The following is a 16,770-nucleotide window of genomic DNA, read 5'->3' as shown; positions in this document are numbered from 1 at the left end:
TGTCTGTCATCCTTATAAAAGGAGGATATTAACTAACAACATGCATATTTTATAACTACTACACTGTAAGAACCATCAATGAATTGTAATTCTATTTATGACTATTTTAATAGGTTCTGAGCAGGGGAAGCCTTGTTGACTTGCTGGTAGTTGTCCATGCATATTCAATGTGATGTCATCATGTTCAAGACACATTATTATCAACCTGACACTTTAATCCCTTCTTCACTGCTAATCAAGTTGTGACCTGTGAAGCTATATTTCAATTTCTGCTTTAGTGAGAGTAAAGAAGGAGTTAACTCCACACAAAAAAACGCAGTCCTTGTTTGTGTGCTTTGCCTAACACCTTTACTAAAACTGTAACATGACTACAAACCTACAACTAGCGCAACCATAGCAGCAGATGGTGCATTATGCATCACAGACCATCTCAGACAGTGAGGGCAACGTGTGGTGGTAACAACTAGGCAGATTAACCTCAGTTGCCTTGTGCTGAGGATTTCCTCTTACATCTGGCCTGCAGTTTCCATATTCTGCTTAGGGTTAAGCAGAGCACAGTTTTAATGGGGATTAAGAAACAAGGCTTCTGTTATTACTAACAGAAGATTCATAACTAACTCCCAGTGCATGTGGTAGAAAGACAACCTGAAGACCTGTCCTGTTTTCAGCATGAGATTGATTTTATTTCAAAACCTATATGGGACTCCTGAAAAATACTGAATTAAAAACCTGATTTGGGTCTATTTCATTGGGATTGCACTTTCCTGCAGTGGGACTCTAAACCTGAGAAACAGGCAAATAAATTAACTCCCCAGACTCTTCCTTGCCTCTACTGAGTTTTTGGCACAAATACAGAGGACAGAAAACATAACCAACTTTCATAATATTTCCTTCTACAGTGAAATACACCAGAAAGTATATAACCTGCATGTAGGGAGTGGATATTTTGTAATGACTTGTTGATTATTTCTATGGCAAAATAAAATGGACTATTTCACAAGTAGTTCTTCACCGCATTTCAAAATAAGCAAATAACTTTATTTGTAGGAAGCCAAAGAAAATTTTATAGCCAGTTGTACTGGCTAAACCAGATTCTCAAAGAGCTAAATGGAGGGTGGATCCACCATTCAGAATTTCATCTAACAGATATTCCATACTTATATTTCAAAGTTAATAATGACAAAATCTAACTAAAAAGAAGAAGATGGAGCAGAGAAGAAAGACTTCCATGGATAACATATTGCTTAAGAGTCAGTGATTCTAAAATTCCTAGTTTCACACAACAAAAAAAATATGTAATATGGTGAAGTATGTTTGACAGATTCAAGTGAAAATTCAGATTCAGGAATGGACATGACTCCAATGTAATCACCCCTCTTCTCTAGACACAACTACATGCTACTGTTAGAGGCAATAGAAGGTAAGGTAAATCTCAAGGAAGAGTCAACAAACCAAATATCTAGTCACTGAAATGTGTTCCATGAGATCCAAAGAGCAGTTCCCTTGGCATCCTACAAAGCATATAAGATAAGGGTGAAAAACCGAAATTTCTAGGGTGTAATTCAGTCCAATAAAAAGTGGCTTCAAGGCAATAAAAAAGTTGTAAACTGTGTCTCATCCATTGTTTCTCAGAAGGATTCGTAGTAATATCTGTTTTGTAAATGTCCACTAGCAGACTGTGATGTAGACAAATTGCAGATTTATTGGAAATTATTTTCTAAGTGTATAATTCTCTACTATAGTGGCCACTGAAACCTCAGTTAAGAATTGACAGTTTAACTCATGAGAACAGGAAGAATAATGAAAACAGAGTTCAAAATATGTTATCACTCTTTTTAGGGTTAGAAACTTTGCTTGTGAATAATACTGCTTGTGAAAAGAAAATTAAGCTCCAGTTTTGGAATACCTGTTGGTGGACAACTACATTCAACATCCAGATTGCTCACCGTATTTCAGACAAAACATGAACTTTGTTACTATAAAACAAACCTTGTGATGACTTCGTGTTTATTGATAGGAAACCTGTGATTTGTTGTTATTCTCAAGCTGTTATGTCTAGAACCACAATCTGTAAGCAGAAGTTACCCACCTACCCAACAAGAAAATTTTTGCTGACACAGAATTAGGCTTATCTGTAATTTTCTAGGCTTCCCTATCTCTGTCAATCAACATGATAGCCAAACCCAAAGAATCATGAATACCTCATGAACAATATATGTTGAACATGCCATTACTCCTCTCAAAAAATGTACATTTTTTCTATTATTATTTTAGTATATAATAAAAGTTTTCATTTTTAGGTTAACAGGCCATATAGTAATATTGCTTAGCACATATTTTTAAGGGAGATGTGTCCTTAGAAATAAAATGTTAATTCTACATAACAAGACATTTTAAATATTGTTATGATGACAATCCTATATCAAAGTTCACTTGGTCTATACAAATATCCTAATGATTGAAGGCAAGTTTTTATAACATTTTAACAGTCAAGTAGCAATACTCTTCCAACAAAAGCAAAGGAAACGCCGTGTCTATTTCCTGTAATCCTGCAATTAAGGTGCACTTTACCACTTATTAAAGCCAGAATTCCCAAATAATCCTCTAGGTCTGTCAGTCAAGAACACCATATAAGGATATGAGCTACTATGATTCTTTCCCCCATCATACTGACATTTCCATTTTCATCCCTGTTTCATTTATATAAGCTGCATGCAACCGTGGCCATGAATTTTAAAGAGCTCAGGTCACATCAGGGTCTCTTCCCTCTTGATGAGATTTTGAAAGAGGAGAAAGACTGTGTACTTGAAATTAGGAACCCAAATAAAAAAAAAATAATAAAAAACCACACATAAAATTTATGGACTGTATTTCACTTCTCTTTTTTTTACAAATACACAGCCATTTTGAATGCTGAAACATCTTTTTACTGTATGTATATTTATTATTTTTGACATAGTTTAGTAGGTCTGTTAATGCAATTCTGGAAATGCACTACATGCTATATAAGTACTACCATCTCACACAACAGGGTATTTGCTCAAATTGTATATGCCTTTGAGATACTCAAAGATGTTTTCAGTACTCATTTCTGCCTGAGGCCAAAACAATGTAAAGAAGATCTGTCAATAATTGTTTCTATTAAGTGATAACACAGCATAGAGAAAGGATGGATAAGAAAATTAGAATGTATGAGATTTGTTTCATGTCCAGTTCCATTTCTGAAACTCAGATCCAATCCAAACGGGTCTCTTTGACTGTGGCTCCTACTAATTCATATGATGAATCATAATACTGCATATCAAACAGCAATGAGAAAAGAAAAAAAAAGACAACATGATCAAATCTGTACTAAAAATGGAGATGAAAATTGCTTTTGTAGGTTATTTGGTTTTAAGAATGGGATGCAAATAGTAAGCTTAATATTAAAATAAAATCACTTTGTTCACATGCTACTTACAGCCTTCATAAATATCTGTTGGTATGTGGACTGCTGCATGTTGGTAAGATGTTTGTCGTCGGAAAACAGGATCTTCTTCAAATACAGGTCTGATTCTCTGGCTGCCAGATTCAGTGTCATTCTTTTCAGGCTTTTTAAAGAAAGACATGTAAAGGGTAAAATATTACAAAGTATGCTAAAAACGTTCCCATTCACATTTTGCTCTTTTTACCAGGCAGGCTCATAGCCTTTCATTCACAGGCAACATTTTGCATCTGTGTATCAACACACTTATTTGCTCAGAGTCCAGAAATATTTGTATATGCATCATTTTGAATTTTGAGTTAGTCAATGCAACTCAGAGAAATGAAGAGCTGCAAAAGAAAAATGAGAGCCTAACACCTTACAAACCTAATTCCGTAAGTGTGTGGAGTTTTTACAGCTATATCCGTTATTATAAGTAATAATTTGTATCAAATTTTAAATATAAATACTGTGTATCTCACTTTTTGCTCCTGTGGTTTAAATAGTAAATCACAAATTTTAAAATTATACCACTAATATACAATTGCATAGATAGATTCTTGAGAAACAGTGCTGTACATTCAAAGAAGGAAAGGAAATTAAACCTTTTTAGAACTTCTGATTGACACATTTTGGTTATTGGTTTATTTTAATAATAAGTCTCAGTGAAATCTCATGTACTTTCCTGGCTAAAACTGCCTGGATAGAAAGGTTTCCAAACACTCAAGTGCTCACCACCAGCTGCATGGTTTGGGTTCCCATAGTCTCTCACCTGCCTGCACCCTTTCTTCTTGATTCTTTCCAGTTCCCTCCATCATCTGGATTAGTTTTTTTAAAAATTTTGACTCAGCTACAGAAATTGCACAAAGCGAGGGAAACCAAAGAGGCAGTGAAGGCCAAAGGGGAGGTTGCAATCTCTTCACTTAGTTCAGCTGCAGCTGTTAGAAGAATCCTCATGGCACGAGTAGACTGACCCTTAAATCAATAATGAATCAGCTGTAATACCAAATGATTACTGAGGCCAGAAATTGTAGTCAATTATAAGGATATTTTTAAGACTATGGAGTCATCAAGTTTTAAAAATGTGCTGTGCACGAAAAAAAGAGCTGACAAAGAAGCACCTGCCTGGTCAATCAGGCACGTGTGTGCTGAGATTATACACTGCCACTGTGGCCATTATCCCCTATCAAAGTATAGACAGATAGATCTTAACTTACCCATAAAGTAGTTTAATTAAACTGCATATAGACCTCAGCTGTTTCATCACAGGTTTATGGCTAAATGTTACACTAAGTATAGGTTCAAATTTGCCTGAAGTAAGCAACAGTCTCAGATGGGTTTCAAGAAGGTGGTTTCCAGTGGAAACACAAAGGGCAGAACTCATCTAACCAGTGACATCCACTCATTTCAACAACACGTTAGTTTTGACCTCATCACCCAGCCTCACTTCACAGTCAATGAAGAGAAATGTGTGTTTTTAGAATAAAATATATCTCATCTTAATTAGACATTTTTTACATAGTGACAAAGGATGAGGATAAGGCTGGGGAACTTAATGCCTTCTTTGGCTCAGTCTTTAATAGTAAGATAAAATGTGTTCTGAGTACTCAGCCTCCTGAGCCAGAAGGCAGGGAGGGAGATCAGAACAAAGATCCAACCATTCAAGAGGAAATGGTGAGAGACCTGCTCAGACATTCACCAGTCTATGGGGCCAGATGGGGTCCACTCGAGGGTATTAAGGGAGCTGCTGGAGATGCTCACCAAATCCCTCTCCATGATCTACCAGCAGTCCAACAAGACTAATGTTGTCCCAGGCTTTACACATTCGATGTTTACAGTAGATCCTTCTATATAAATTAAAATAATTTCGTTTTCATTTGCCAAACTTATGAATTTCAAGTTACATACACCTAAATCAGAAAAAGAAAACATAAATAAATACAGGGAAAGATTAAAAAGGAAAACCTCAGTGTTATTGATTATTTTAGTCAGGTATTTCTGTCAAAAGTGTGACAGCTTGTGGCATTGGTTGGTACACTTTTAATACCTAGTTAAACTTTGTTTTCAGGAAAGTAGCAAAACACGTTATTTCGAATGAAAGTGATCCAGCATGTGAATATAATTAAAATCCAACTCGAACCAATTTCTCTCTCAAGTCAGGAGCTGAAATGCAATCAATATTGGCACTGGAAAATCCCACAGGAGATAGCAGCTGAAGATTAATTTTCTATCCATTCAAACCTGGCCTTCACTTATTGAATTACATTGTTACCTACCACTGACAGTCAGCAAAATAACTCACTCATTTCTCTGCAATGAATCTCCAGACCAATTCCACCCTCCCTTGCGAGACAGATAAAATCCATTTCTCTTTTCAGTTCACATTTGTGCCATTTTAAGGCTTTTTTAAAGAAAATCAGTGAAGTATTTTTTCATGTGGTTACTGTTCACCAGAAGAATAAAAGGAAACTGATACAGCAGCTAAAATTAAGGTAAAGTGGGTTCTTCTGTAGCTTTTCTTTGTGATCTTGGCTAAATCACTTTTGGCATGATGTAAAATAAAGTGGAGGTTATTTTCCGGTATTTTTTTCTTTTTTCTCACAAGCCAAATACATAGCAGAAAGATGCAACTTCTTTCTCAAGGGTTTTGTGAACATAAATTAATGTATGTACACGAGTTAACTGGAAGCTTTATAACAAGATGTATCACTGAACGCTTTGTACAGAACAGCAAATAACCATTAAAACAAAATGAAGCAAGGGCATTTCAAGAAAGTCCGACACACTTTAGCTGTTCCTTTCACTGCTGCCAAACATATCCCAGTTCCTTTCCACGTCATTCAGTTACTTTTCATCATCATAGCTGTAGGAAGACGAGTGGATTTTGTATCTCTGCTTGCAAATTTTCATTTAGTTGAAAAGCACTAGTCATAGTATAAATGAGAAATAATTTTTTTCCAGGAGTATAAAACTGTCTTTTGCTTCTTGCAGCTGTTGGAAATGTGTAAGTCAAACAAACAAACAAACAAACCAGTAATGAAATGCACAGTTTTTTTTTATTTTAATTTCTGAACTGATATGCAGCAAGAAACAATGCTGCCTGCCTGCTTGCATAGTTACATAAAGTAAAAAGGAATTGTTTGCTAGTATTTTCCATTGCCTTACAATCTAAGGATGGTATTTTGCATAAAAACTCTGTTCCTATCAATATCTCTTAGAGAATGAATGTGGAGATGGAGTTAGTATTGTTAGAGTTTTAGAGACATTAAAGTTCTTGCTCTATCACTCCTTTCTGTCTTTCCTTGCAGGTTTCCAGAAGTTTTATAATTCCATCTCTAGTTTCTTCCCTTTTTTGATTTCTGAGTATCTGCTGAAATTCCTAAACGCAAAGTTTTAAATAATTGAGTCTTCCTGTCTATGCTTTTTTTTAGTCCACTCTCAGACCTACTCGCTACAAAAGAATGCCATGATATACAGAAAAATGCTAGACATAAAGAAGAATTTCTTCACCATGAGAGTGGTGAGACACTGGCACAGGTTGCCCAAGGAAGTTGTGGATGACCCATCCCTGGAGGTGTTCAAGGCCAGGCTGGATGGGGCCTTGTGCAGCCTGATCTAGTGGACGGTGTCCCTGCCCATGGCAGGGGAGTTGGAGATGGATGATCTTTAAGGTCCCTTCCAACCCAAACTATTCTATGATTCTATATACAAACTAAGCACAGAATTTTTCCTACATTCAGTTCCTTACTCTAAATCAGTTTTTTTCTATTTTGTTGGGTTTCTTTTCTCCCCTTTCTCTACTGGAAAGCAATCCAGTAGAACTACATATGCAGCCCCTTCAACACTGCTTGTGGCCCCATTAAAAATTTACAGCTGGACCTGACAGGAAGAGTAAAATGAAATGTCGCTTGAAGCACTCAGCTCAGCAATATGCCTGCAGCAAATGAAGGATGGGAACAGCTCTTCTAAGCACAAGACAGTGAAGTTAATTTTGAAAAGGTAGCTAGAATGTGTTTCTAAAAGCCATTTCACCTTCATAGCATTTTAGATCAGTCATGAGTGCATCACTTTCTAAAATCTGAAGTTACCTAAGGAGATTAGCAATTAATGTAATTTATTTTAAAGACCTATACAAATAGCTTGTCTTTACTAAAATCAACACTACATTTTAGTTAGTCGGACATAGTATGTGTTGAAATCTTGATTTCTTACTTAATAATCAGAAAATAATTGAAAGTTATATTCTTTCCTCATAACAGATTACAGCTAACCTTTACAGAAAAGCTGAATAAAGTCTTCTGTAGTTTGCAAAAAAATCATTTGTGTTTTCCTATTTTCTCTTTAACTACAATATCAAGTAAAAGAAGCTGCGTATTTTAAATATATAAGCACATAAGAAATATAAGACATGTTTATGTTCCTAAATATGTGTGACACTTCCTCCCCACCTTCTAAGTCATAAGGAGCCTTTCCCAATCCCTACGGTGTTTCAAGAATGATGGAGAGCTCCTTCATAATGACATCAGTACCCTTGGATCCATCCCATCTCATCCCATTGACTAGTGTATGTCTGACGTGCTTTTGTGGTTCCTAAATCTAATACCTCATTTTCGCTACATCCTTAGCCACAAGGTCTTCACAACACTGAGAAGTTTCTTTACCTTTCCTTTTGATATCAATGTACTTAAAGATGCACTTCTTGGTGTTCTTTACATCCCTCAGCAATACAAACTCCAGCTGCAACTTGAGTTTGCTATTTCTATCCCTTCTGCCTTTGGAGGTTTAGGCAACATCTCCATATATCTCCTGGGTCATGCATCCTTGTCAAGGAGTCCAGGAGTCCCAATGTACAACCACATCTAAACCTCTCGACTCTCTTCTATATGGGGTGGTAGCCTGGGAAAACTCAGGAGTTTAGGATCAGGATGTTCACTGTGAAAGGTTTTCCCGCCTGCCTTTAACTTACTATATATTGAACAGAACTGCCTAATTCAGCATGGACTTTGATAGTGGCTTGACAGTATATGATGATGTTATTGGCCAACACTAGGAATATATGGACGTATTAGAATAAAACCACATTTTACTATAACTGATTAAAATGTCATGAGCATTTCAGAAAAGCCCAGTGAATTGTTTAAAAACAAAAAAAAAAAAAACACAACCTTTAAAATTCATACCCTCCCTCAAATTTCTGTAGGCACATCCCGCTAGAGTACTCAAACAAATAAAATAACATAACATAAAGTAACATAACATAAAGTAACATAACATAAAGTAACATAAAATACTGAATACTTGGTCATCTATAATTTCAAGACTACCATGCACTCTAGATAATTTAGATTTTCAATATATCATCCAATTAAAATTCAAAATAGACACTGTTCTACTCTTATTAGAATAAATGACACTGCCTACCTTTTACCACCCCCACATCTAATTAAAGATCATATCCCTGGAGAATAATAAGTGTTAAATCATCTTAATGCTTCATTGGGAATTAGTTATAATACCTGCTGAATGTGAACATGTAATTAATTTGATTTTTTTCATCTGATGCCGTTGCCTTCACCACGCTTTGCTAAGCCACCAACTGATTCAGTTTCACAGCATATTCTTATCTTCAGTCACGCTGGTTAAGTCTAGATTCAGTACATCTTGCAGCATCCTAACTGATCATTGCTCTTTCTTCCTAATTTGTACCATCTTCTGTGTCAATAACAACGTTAATAATAGTGAAGTCTTGCTTTGAGAAGGGAGTTAGACTCCATGACCTCCAGAAGCCCTTCTAATCTAATTTTTTCTGTGATTCTGGGTGTTAACACTAATGGTTAGTGTTAGTTAATACTATCTAATGGTTAGCACTATACAAACATCACTCACTAATTCATGCTTATGTAAATACAATACAGTTTTTCACTAATTAAATGCCAGCTGTATCTATGTAGATAAAAGTGGTCGTTATTTTTTTTTTTTTAACTTCTTAAACTTGAAACACAACTGAAAGGTTTTGGTGAGTCTTAATAGCAAGTCTTATTAAAATACTGTAAGTGGTCCATTCTAGTTTTCTTGATCTGACTCGCAATTTTTAAAGCCTACTTCTGCCTTCAATCAGTCATATGAAAACATCAGATTCAGTCAGTTGTTTTGTTCTGTACCCACTTAAAAATCTCAATGTGACCTGTACATTTTAATGTTACATGTCAAAACCCTTGTATAACATCATTATCTATACTCAGGCAACAAAGTGTTCACTGAAAATCACTACTTCACATGCTATAAATATTCTGTAACAAGTTTGGCTTTTGTTTTTGTTTACCAATAAATAATTAGACTGCATTCGCTGCAATTGTTATCACTTATGCATTTGATATCAGTAGGAAATATTCTGAAGGAAGAATTTTTCCATTAAATTGATGAATCACTAGCTTTAGGGATGAATTCTGATCTTTTGTGTGGCATAAACTTTGCCTCCATTGGGAGACTGCTCTTGCACTGCTCTTTCATGCAAATTTACCTTCAAGGTAGGACTCTCTATATTAAGAACATCCTCATCTTTTTTAGGCCACTGACAACTACAGTTATCACTCTTGTCATTATTATTTCATAACTCTGTTTCACAGGTAGGAGATAGCTTTGGGGCAGTCATATATTTCATAATCATGTATTTTTCATTGCAGCCTTGAATGTATATATTCATTTGGGAGAAGAGAAGACTTGCACAAATTTGAATAAAAGAACATAAACCTGACACCTAGTTTTTTTAACCAGAATACTTAAAAAAAACCCAAACAACAAAAAAAAATAATAAAACCACAAGAACCTCTCCTCCCTGTGGCAATAGAACATTATATTTTCAACAGGAAGCTCAAAGGAATACCTTTTCTCCCTATGGGTTGGATGCAAGCTTACTATAATGCCTTGAAATGGAAAGACCTGACATATTTCCCAGTGATACTTGGAAAAACGCATGCATTTCTCAGTGAATGATGCAAAAAGTTGTGGTACTAAAGCAGCCAGTGTCAATCACATCCTCATGTTCATTTTACAAAGAATGGCATCCAAATCACACAATTAGAAATTATAATACTGGATTCCACATGTGAAAGGGGATAATGCACTGCAAAAAAGTAAAGTATTCTTTTTCCTAAAATATATGGAAGTCTTCAAAGTACCATGGAATCACCAGAAATAAGAACAGTAAGTCCTCTGTATAAAAAGGATAAACACCAGATACAGGAACAAAGAACACAAAAATCTGGTTTTTTCTGCTTGTCACTCCTCCCCATATACCATAGGATATTTTGTAATAACTTATAATTATTTATTATAATGTGTATTTTTCCACATCTTCACTACAGCAAGATGTATGTGAAATATACTTTGCCCACTTACTCATCAGAAATGAGAACAACTGGCACAAACTCTTTATGGCTAATTTTAACAATTTTTTTTAACATCAAAGAAGTAAAGGACACAGAAAAGATAAGAAGAAACATGATATATCATACTTGTGACTGTAGCTGTTTCATATAGATACCTGTGATGTTATAATGTCAAAAAATATTAGATGGCATACATTGAAAGCAGAATAAGAGTTCCACACAACCTTACATAAGGAAGTTAGCTGGCTACAGTTGCTAGGCTGCTCCATTGTAAAGGAGATTAGGTTTTCTAAAACTTAGCACCTAATTTCATCCTAAATTATTTCAGATTAATTTCCCACTGGAAGTGCCTGTTCTCCACTGTCTATGAAATATAGAAAAAAAAATAAGTAGCTTTAGCTGAGGGAAAAAAAGGTGCTATAAAATCCACCTGTAGCTAAAACCAGATGGTAGGATATTGATTTTGTTATTTGTATGCTAGCATCCAGAGCCTGAAAGCACTGAGATATATCTCTTCTTATCTATGCAGATACATGGGAGATTTCTAAAGATGTGTATTAGCAGATAAATTTAAAAATGCCTTCCAAAACTAGAGGAAATTTGTATCTGCTGGATGACATGTAATAGGTAACACAATTCCTGCCCTAGATTTCTCTATACTGTCAGGGCAGGTCTTTAAATTCAGTCTCACTTTTCCATCCAGAAACTGGCAACTGTTGGACTTGCAGAAACCTGGTATCACCCTTCCAGTCTGTAGAAAAGTCTCGTTATAGCTGTGACCTTTGAGACTTCTTCCCTCCCAGATGGAGGCCCCATCTGCCCTGCCCCAGCTCCAGAAACTCCTTTCAACCGACCATATGCCGGTGCCATGTCCCTCTCAAGGGCTCTACCTGACCCAACATGCAGCTCCTGGGACACTGGCTTACAAAGAAAAATCTTCTTTTCTCCTGCCCAGGTACAAAATGCAAAAAAAATACTACTCTTGTCTGTTCAATAAATCAAGTTATTCTGCCATTTTTCAATGTATTTTACGAGGAGAAAAGCCAGAAAATTCCTGAGTTGTGTTGGCAGGGAAAAAAAAAACAACATCATTTCTTTAATCACATATAGAGTAGATTCAGGCTTGGTTTCAAGTAGACCTGGGCTAATTCATTACCAGACTTCATTTTACTACTATAATCGTAGCTGCAAATCAGAGCAAGTCTTGCAATACATAGTACCATCAGTTAGTAGAAAAGAAAATACTTGTGTAAGGGGATTTTCGCATCTTGCAGTTCTTCATTTCAAATTATATATAACTTGCACATATTTCCACATGAAGATCAAGGAGTTTTAGTAATACACTTACAAGACAGAAGGTAAAAGATTATTACAATCGATTCACACGTTCTTCACCTGATGCATTTTACCTTATACCCCTGGAACCATGATATGTTAAAACTCATCAGGAAATTTTTCAAGTTATGATCCTTAGTTTTTCAACAGTTTTCAACTTGATATAGATATGTATTTTCTTCATCATTATTATTTTTTAAAAAAACCTGATAGCTGCATTTATGCTATTTTTTTAAAAAATTAGTTTTAAAATTAGAGAGAGCTAAAGTTTCACATGTGATTCAAAACAAACCCAAGGCATCACTGAATTAGGAGTACTATCTAAACCATGTGGCAAAGACAACTCATCATTTTTAAAAGAGTTTTACAAAGTAATAAAAAATTATTTTTCATACTTAAAACAGCTATCAGCATCCTTAAAGATGCTTACACGTAGCGGAACCCACACACTGAAACTAGTCACAGATAGAATTTACATTTTGGGCAGTTACTTACTCCTCAAAGAGATCCATAGTTCTAGAGCCTTCACATTGATTCAGTAAATTAAAATAAAATGTGCTACTATCACTTAATCCATGACTACTAACTGCACAACTGCTCTGTTTGTCATGACTGCAATCCAACACAGGACTTCATGAAGGAAATTTCTAATAAGTCTCTTGTGCTCACTGGGGACACCGCTCTTGCCAGAAGATGCAAGTGGCTGTTGCCAATTAAAGCCAAGTGAGTAGGAGCTACAGAAGAGCTGCAATGTTCCAGTGAGGCATGGCTGGTTTCAAGTTAAAGAAACATTTGTTTGCTTATTTGTAACACTTAGTCCTTTCAGTTACATCACTGAAAATTTTCAAATCTTCTTTTCCTTACACTGTTGTAGCTTGGGCAGCAAGGAGTTTATAAAATTATTACAAGAAATTACACTAAAAGAAAAGTTAGAAAAGGAGCAAGATGTGAAGAGGAGATGAGAGAAACATTAAGGAAGTAATCAAAGAATAATAAAAATTAAGCAATTGAGCAACTCGGTGCATAGCAGAGAGGTGGATTACCTGAACATATGGAAACATAAAAATTAGATTTAGAAAGGATCTATAAAGAAAATGTGGAATCAGTAAAAATAAAGTGGAGCCCAGTACAAAAAAGAAGAAAAAAAACTGACCAGTGAAGCAAAGATGACTATTAAGAGGTCAGGCTACAAAGGACAAGAAGAGAAAACAGGCAAAGCAATATTAAAACTTACGGGAAAGGACATCTTAATGTGGTACCTAGCAGCTGTCCAATAAAACCACTGCAGCATTTGTCCAAAGAGTCATACAACACAAGCAGTTGACACCTGCATGTTACAGTGCACAAAAAAGCTTGTAATAGATCAAGCTGAAAGGGCTCTAGGGAATAGGACAGAGAATGAAAACCTGAAAGACCTGTATTAAATTACAATTTTGGCTATTATCTTCCTATGAGATATGAAAAATGGGAATATAATACCTCCTACCTTGTTGTAAGGATAAAACTCATTAATTATCATTAACTACTGAGACTTTACAGTGCTGTGGGGGTAATAAGCAAGTAGAATCTAATTGCTGTTGTAAGATAAAGAGTACAAAAGATATATTGCTGATTGATGGACTAGAAGGTTTCAAACTGATTGTTTTATCTGAGAGACTGAGAAATCTAAAGGCCAAAGAATTATTGGTCTTCTCATGCCTTTTTTTTAAAAAAAAAAGTTCAAGCAAGCAAACACAGTCATTAGATTCAAAAAGGCCCATCGAGACTGCACAGGAAAAATGAAAGAGAAGGATCTCCTGAATATGGTACATAAACAGGAAGAAAGCAAGCAAATTGTACTCAGTATATTAAAATACACCAGAAAAAATACACAGAATTCTGATAAAGCTATAATTTTAAAAGGATAATTGCAGAAAAATAAAGACTGGCAGGCAGGATGTGTGAGATTAATTTTTTCTAATTCTTCAACATCTGGGAGTTAGTATCTAAAAGGGTCCATTATAGGAACCTGGTTAACAGAGAGAAGCGATTCAGCTGACCTCAGACATCTATTTCAGAATAAATTGAACAGTTCTCCAGAGGCATCCCCAATGACTAAATTAGATATCTAATTTTATTACAGAAATTATTGACACTATTTTTTTGAACTTGTACTGAAAGAAAAACATAGTATCATGTCCTGTGATTAAATGAAGACCCACAGCATACAAGAACAAAAAGTAAGAACTTGCTAGAAAGGCGAAGAAGGCATGGTAAAAGCAGTTTTACTAGCCAGTGCTTCCAAGACTATTCTAATAAAATCTACCTCTAAAACAGAAGTCACCACCTAAGCTGTCATTTCACAAATAGTGACAAAAGACCTGGAAGCAGAACTCCACCGGTTGTTCAGGTAGGAAGAGGAGAGAAGAGTCTGTGACGTTTGTGACTTGGATACACATTTTCTCATCAAAAATAAAGTAGGGATCACCAACCATCTCATCTTTACTGCTTCTTCTTTTAAGTTGCATTCCTGATAACCCATGGCAGTGCTAGTACAAATACATGTATTTTCACACTTCCAAAGTGTTTTACCAAAAAGTATTTAACTGATTCTTATCATCCTAATGAGTTACAGATCATCAGTAAGCATTCCCACAACTTTCTATTGAGAAAAAAGGGCTTGAAGTAGAATACAACTTTCCCTTGGATTCATAATCTGCAGTTCTTTAATCAGCTTCATCTTTACTGATGAAGGGAAAGAATCTCTACATCTAAATTTTTTTAGATATATTTACATAAATACTTTAATAGTGAAATTTCAAGACATATGGAAGAGACTTTTTAGGAAGGGCATGTTCGTGGTTCCTGAAATACTGGGTCTTTTATCAGCTTACCAATAAAGCTTAAATGACTGACAGAAGGCACAGCTCTCAAGTAACCAAAGCTTGTAAATGCTGAACTTTCTTGGTATCTTTCCCTTCACACTGTTTTCTAAACTTAGAATTAAATAAAGAGACTAAAAGCAAAACAAAACAAAAAAAATCTTTTTTTTTCCTTCTACCTCTTTTTGATTTGAGATTTGTTATGAAGGAAAGAAAAATATGTATTTCAACATATATATATTAAAGCATTCAAATTTTACAACTCAGGACAGTAGACTTGTTTGTTGTATCTGAGTTCTAGTACTTGCAAACTCTATATAAGCATATCAAATAGTTCTGCTAGACATGATCTATGTGCCTTCTTTAATTGCCTTACAGCAGAAGCATCAATTACAATAGTGATGCCATCAATCTCTGAAGAATACTTGATTAAAAAGTGCAAATAAAGCATGCTGGCAATTCTGATTAATACATTTACAAAATTTTTCTATGGTTTTATAAATTAAACCTGTAATGAAGACAAGCAGTTGTATTATCTCAAGTGAAGGTGAAGATAACTTGTCTTTTCCCCAGAAGGCATCAAGATTTTTTACGCATAAAGACCAACAGGAAACTTCAAACCACTTAAAGTAAGAATTTTACTAGAACCAGGAACTGAAATAGCGTACATTTTCTCTAAAAATTGGGACTGAATATTCAGTTTCCCCAAAGCTTTTTAAAGTCATATAAGTGATCACAAAGTGCATGGAAACAGTTATTCAGTAACATTTTATGTCTGCTTTCCATTCATATGGAAGATTTCTTACAAAAAATACAGAACATACAGTATAAGCTTAAAAAATAGGTCCAGAAATGGTTCCTTTAGAATTATTTGCATTTATTATTTTGATTCTCAAGTCTTATAGTTACAAGTCTATTATATTTTAAGAAGTGAATGGTATTGCTGTTGGGATTTTTTTTTTTCTCCCTGCACATTCCCTGCCTGATCAGAAACTCAGAAGACTGAATGAGGAAAGTCAGACCTTGAGAATTAGAACATATTATATTATCTAGTTCTGGAGAAAACTCCTAAAGACATTTCTAAGCTTCCTGGTTTCATACTTCTACACGGAATTTAAATGTTAATCTCAGAGTCTGATTAATCTTTTTAGCCCCTTCAATATCTGAAATTGCAATGACACAAAAAGCAGCATATTACTTACATCATTCTGATCATCTTTTGCATTGTAATAGATTATATCATTATTCTGTAAAAGAAATAAAGAAAAAGTAATTGTTAGTTTGAAAGTCATAAATCAAGTTCACCAGCAATCATTTGTACTAAAACACATTTTAAAAATTCTTTTAAATTTCTATTTCTTTATGCATTCTCTTCGAAATATAACAAAATCAGACTCTTGTTTGCTTTCTGCTGCATGCAGTATTCATATAATGCTCATATTTTACTTAATTCATTTAATGCTTCTTCCTTGGTAAGCTATGCATGTCACCCAAAAAGCCAGTTAGAAAAATACAGACAATGCTGGACAAAATCCAGACATCATAAAACACTTCCGTAAGCTTTTTTCTCTCACAAACATACAACCATTTCACTGCGCAATTAGGGTATTTATGCACTATGACATCCAGCAGGCAATAGATACAACAACATGTGGGCATTGCTAAGTGGGTTAAATATTTGTTGCACATACGTTAATTGTGTTATTCACCTATCACAGTGAAA

The 16,770-nt window shown here is 35.0% G+C and overlaps 1 protein-coding gene across 10 annotated transcripts in view; it reads right to left on the bottom strand.

Annotated features, from left to right (window-relative positions):
* CACNA2D1 (calcium voltage-gated channel auxiliary subunit alpha2delta 1) overlaps positions 1–16,770 on the bottom strand; it is a 390,104-nt gene that overhangs the window by 162,877 nt on the left and 210,457 nt on the right. For all 10 annotated transcript variants that reach the window (XM_069875667.1, XM_069875759.1, XM_069876321.1 and 7 more), the window contains exons 5-6: positions 16,250–16,294; positions 3,461–3,590 (exon numbers count right to left, since the gene is read on the bottom strand). In XM_069875667.1, the coding sequence (XP_069731768.1) occupies positions 3,461–3,590; positions 16,250–16,294 (175 nt within the window). The remainder of the gene's footprint in view (positions 1–3,460; positions 3,591–16,249; positions 16,295–16,770) is intronic.

The sequence above is a fragment of the Phaenicophaeus curvirostris genome, chromosome 1, assembly GCF_032191515.1.
Source record: "Phaenicophaeus curvirostris isolate KB17595 chromosome 1, BPBGC_Pcur_1.0, whole genome shotgun sequence".
Taxonomy (NCBI): domain Eukaryota; kingdom Metazoa; phylum Chordata; class Aves; order Cuculiformes; family Cuculidae; genus Phaenicophaeus; species Phaenicophaeus curvirostris.
The sequence above is the reverse complement of the archived record's forward strand: the minus strand, read 5'-3'. Positions and strand labels throughout refer to the sequence as shown.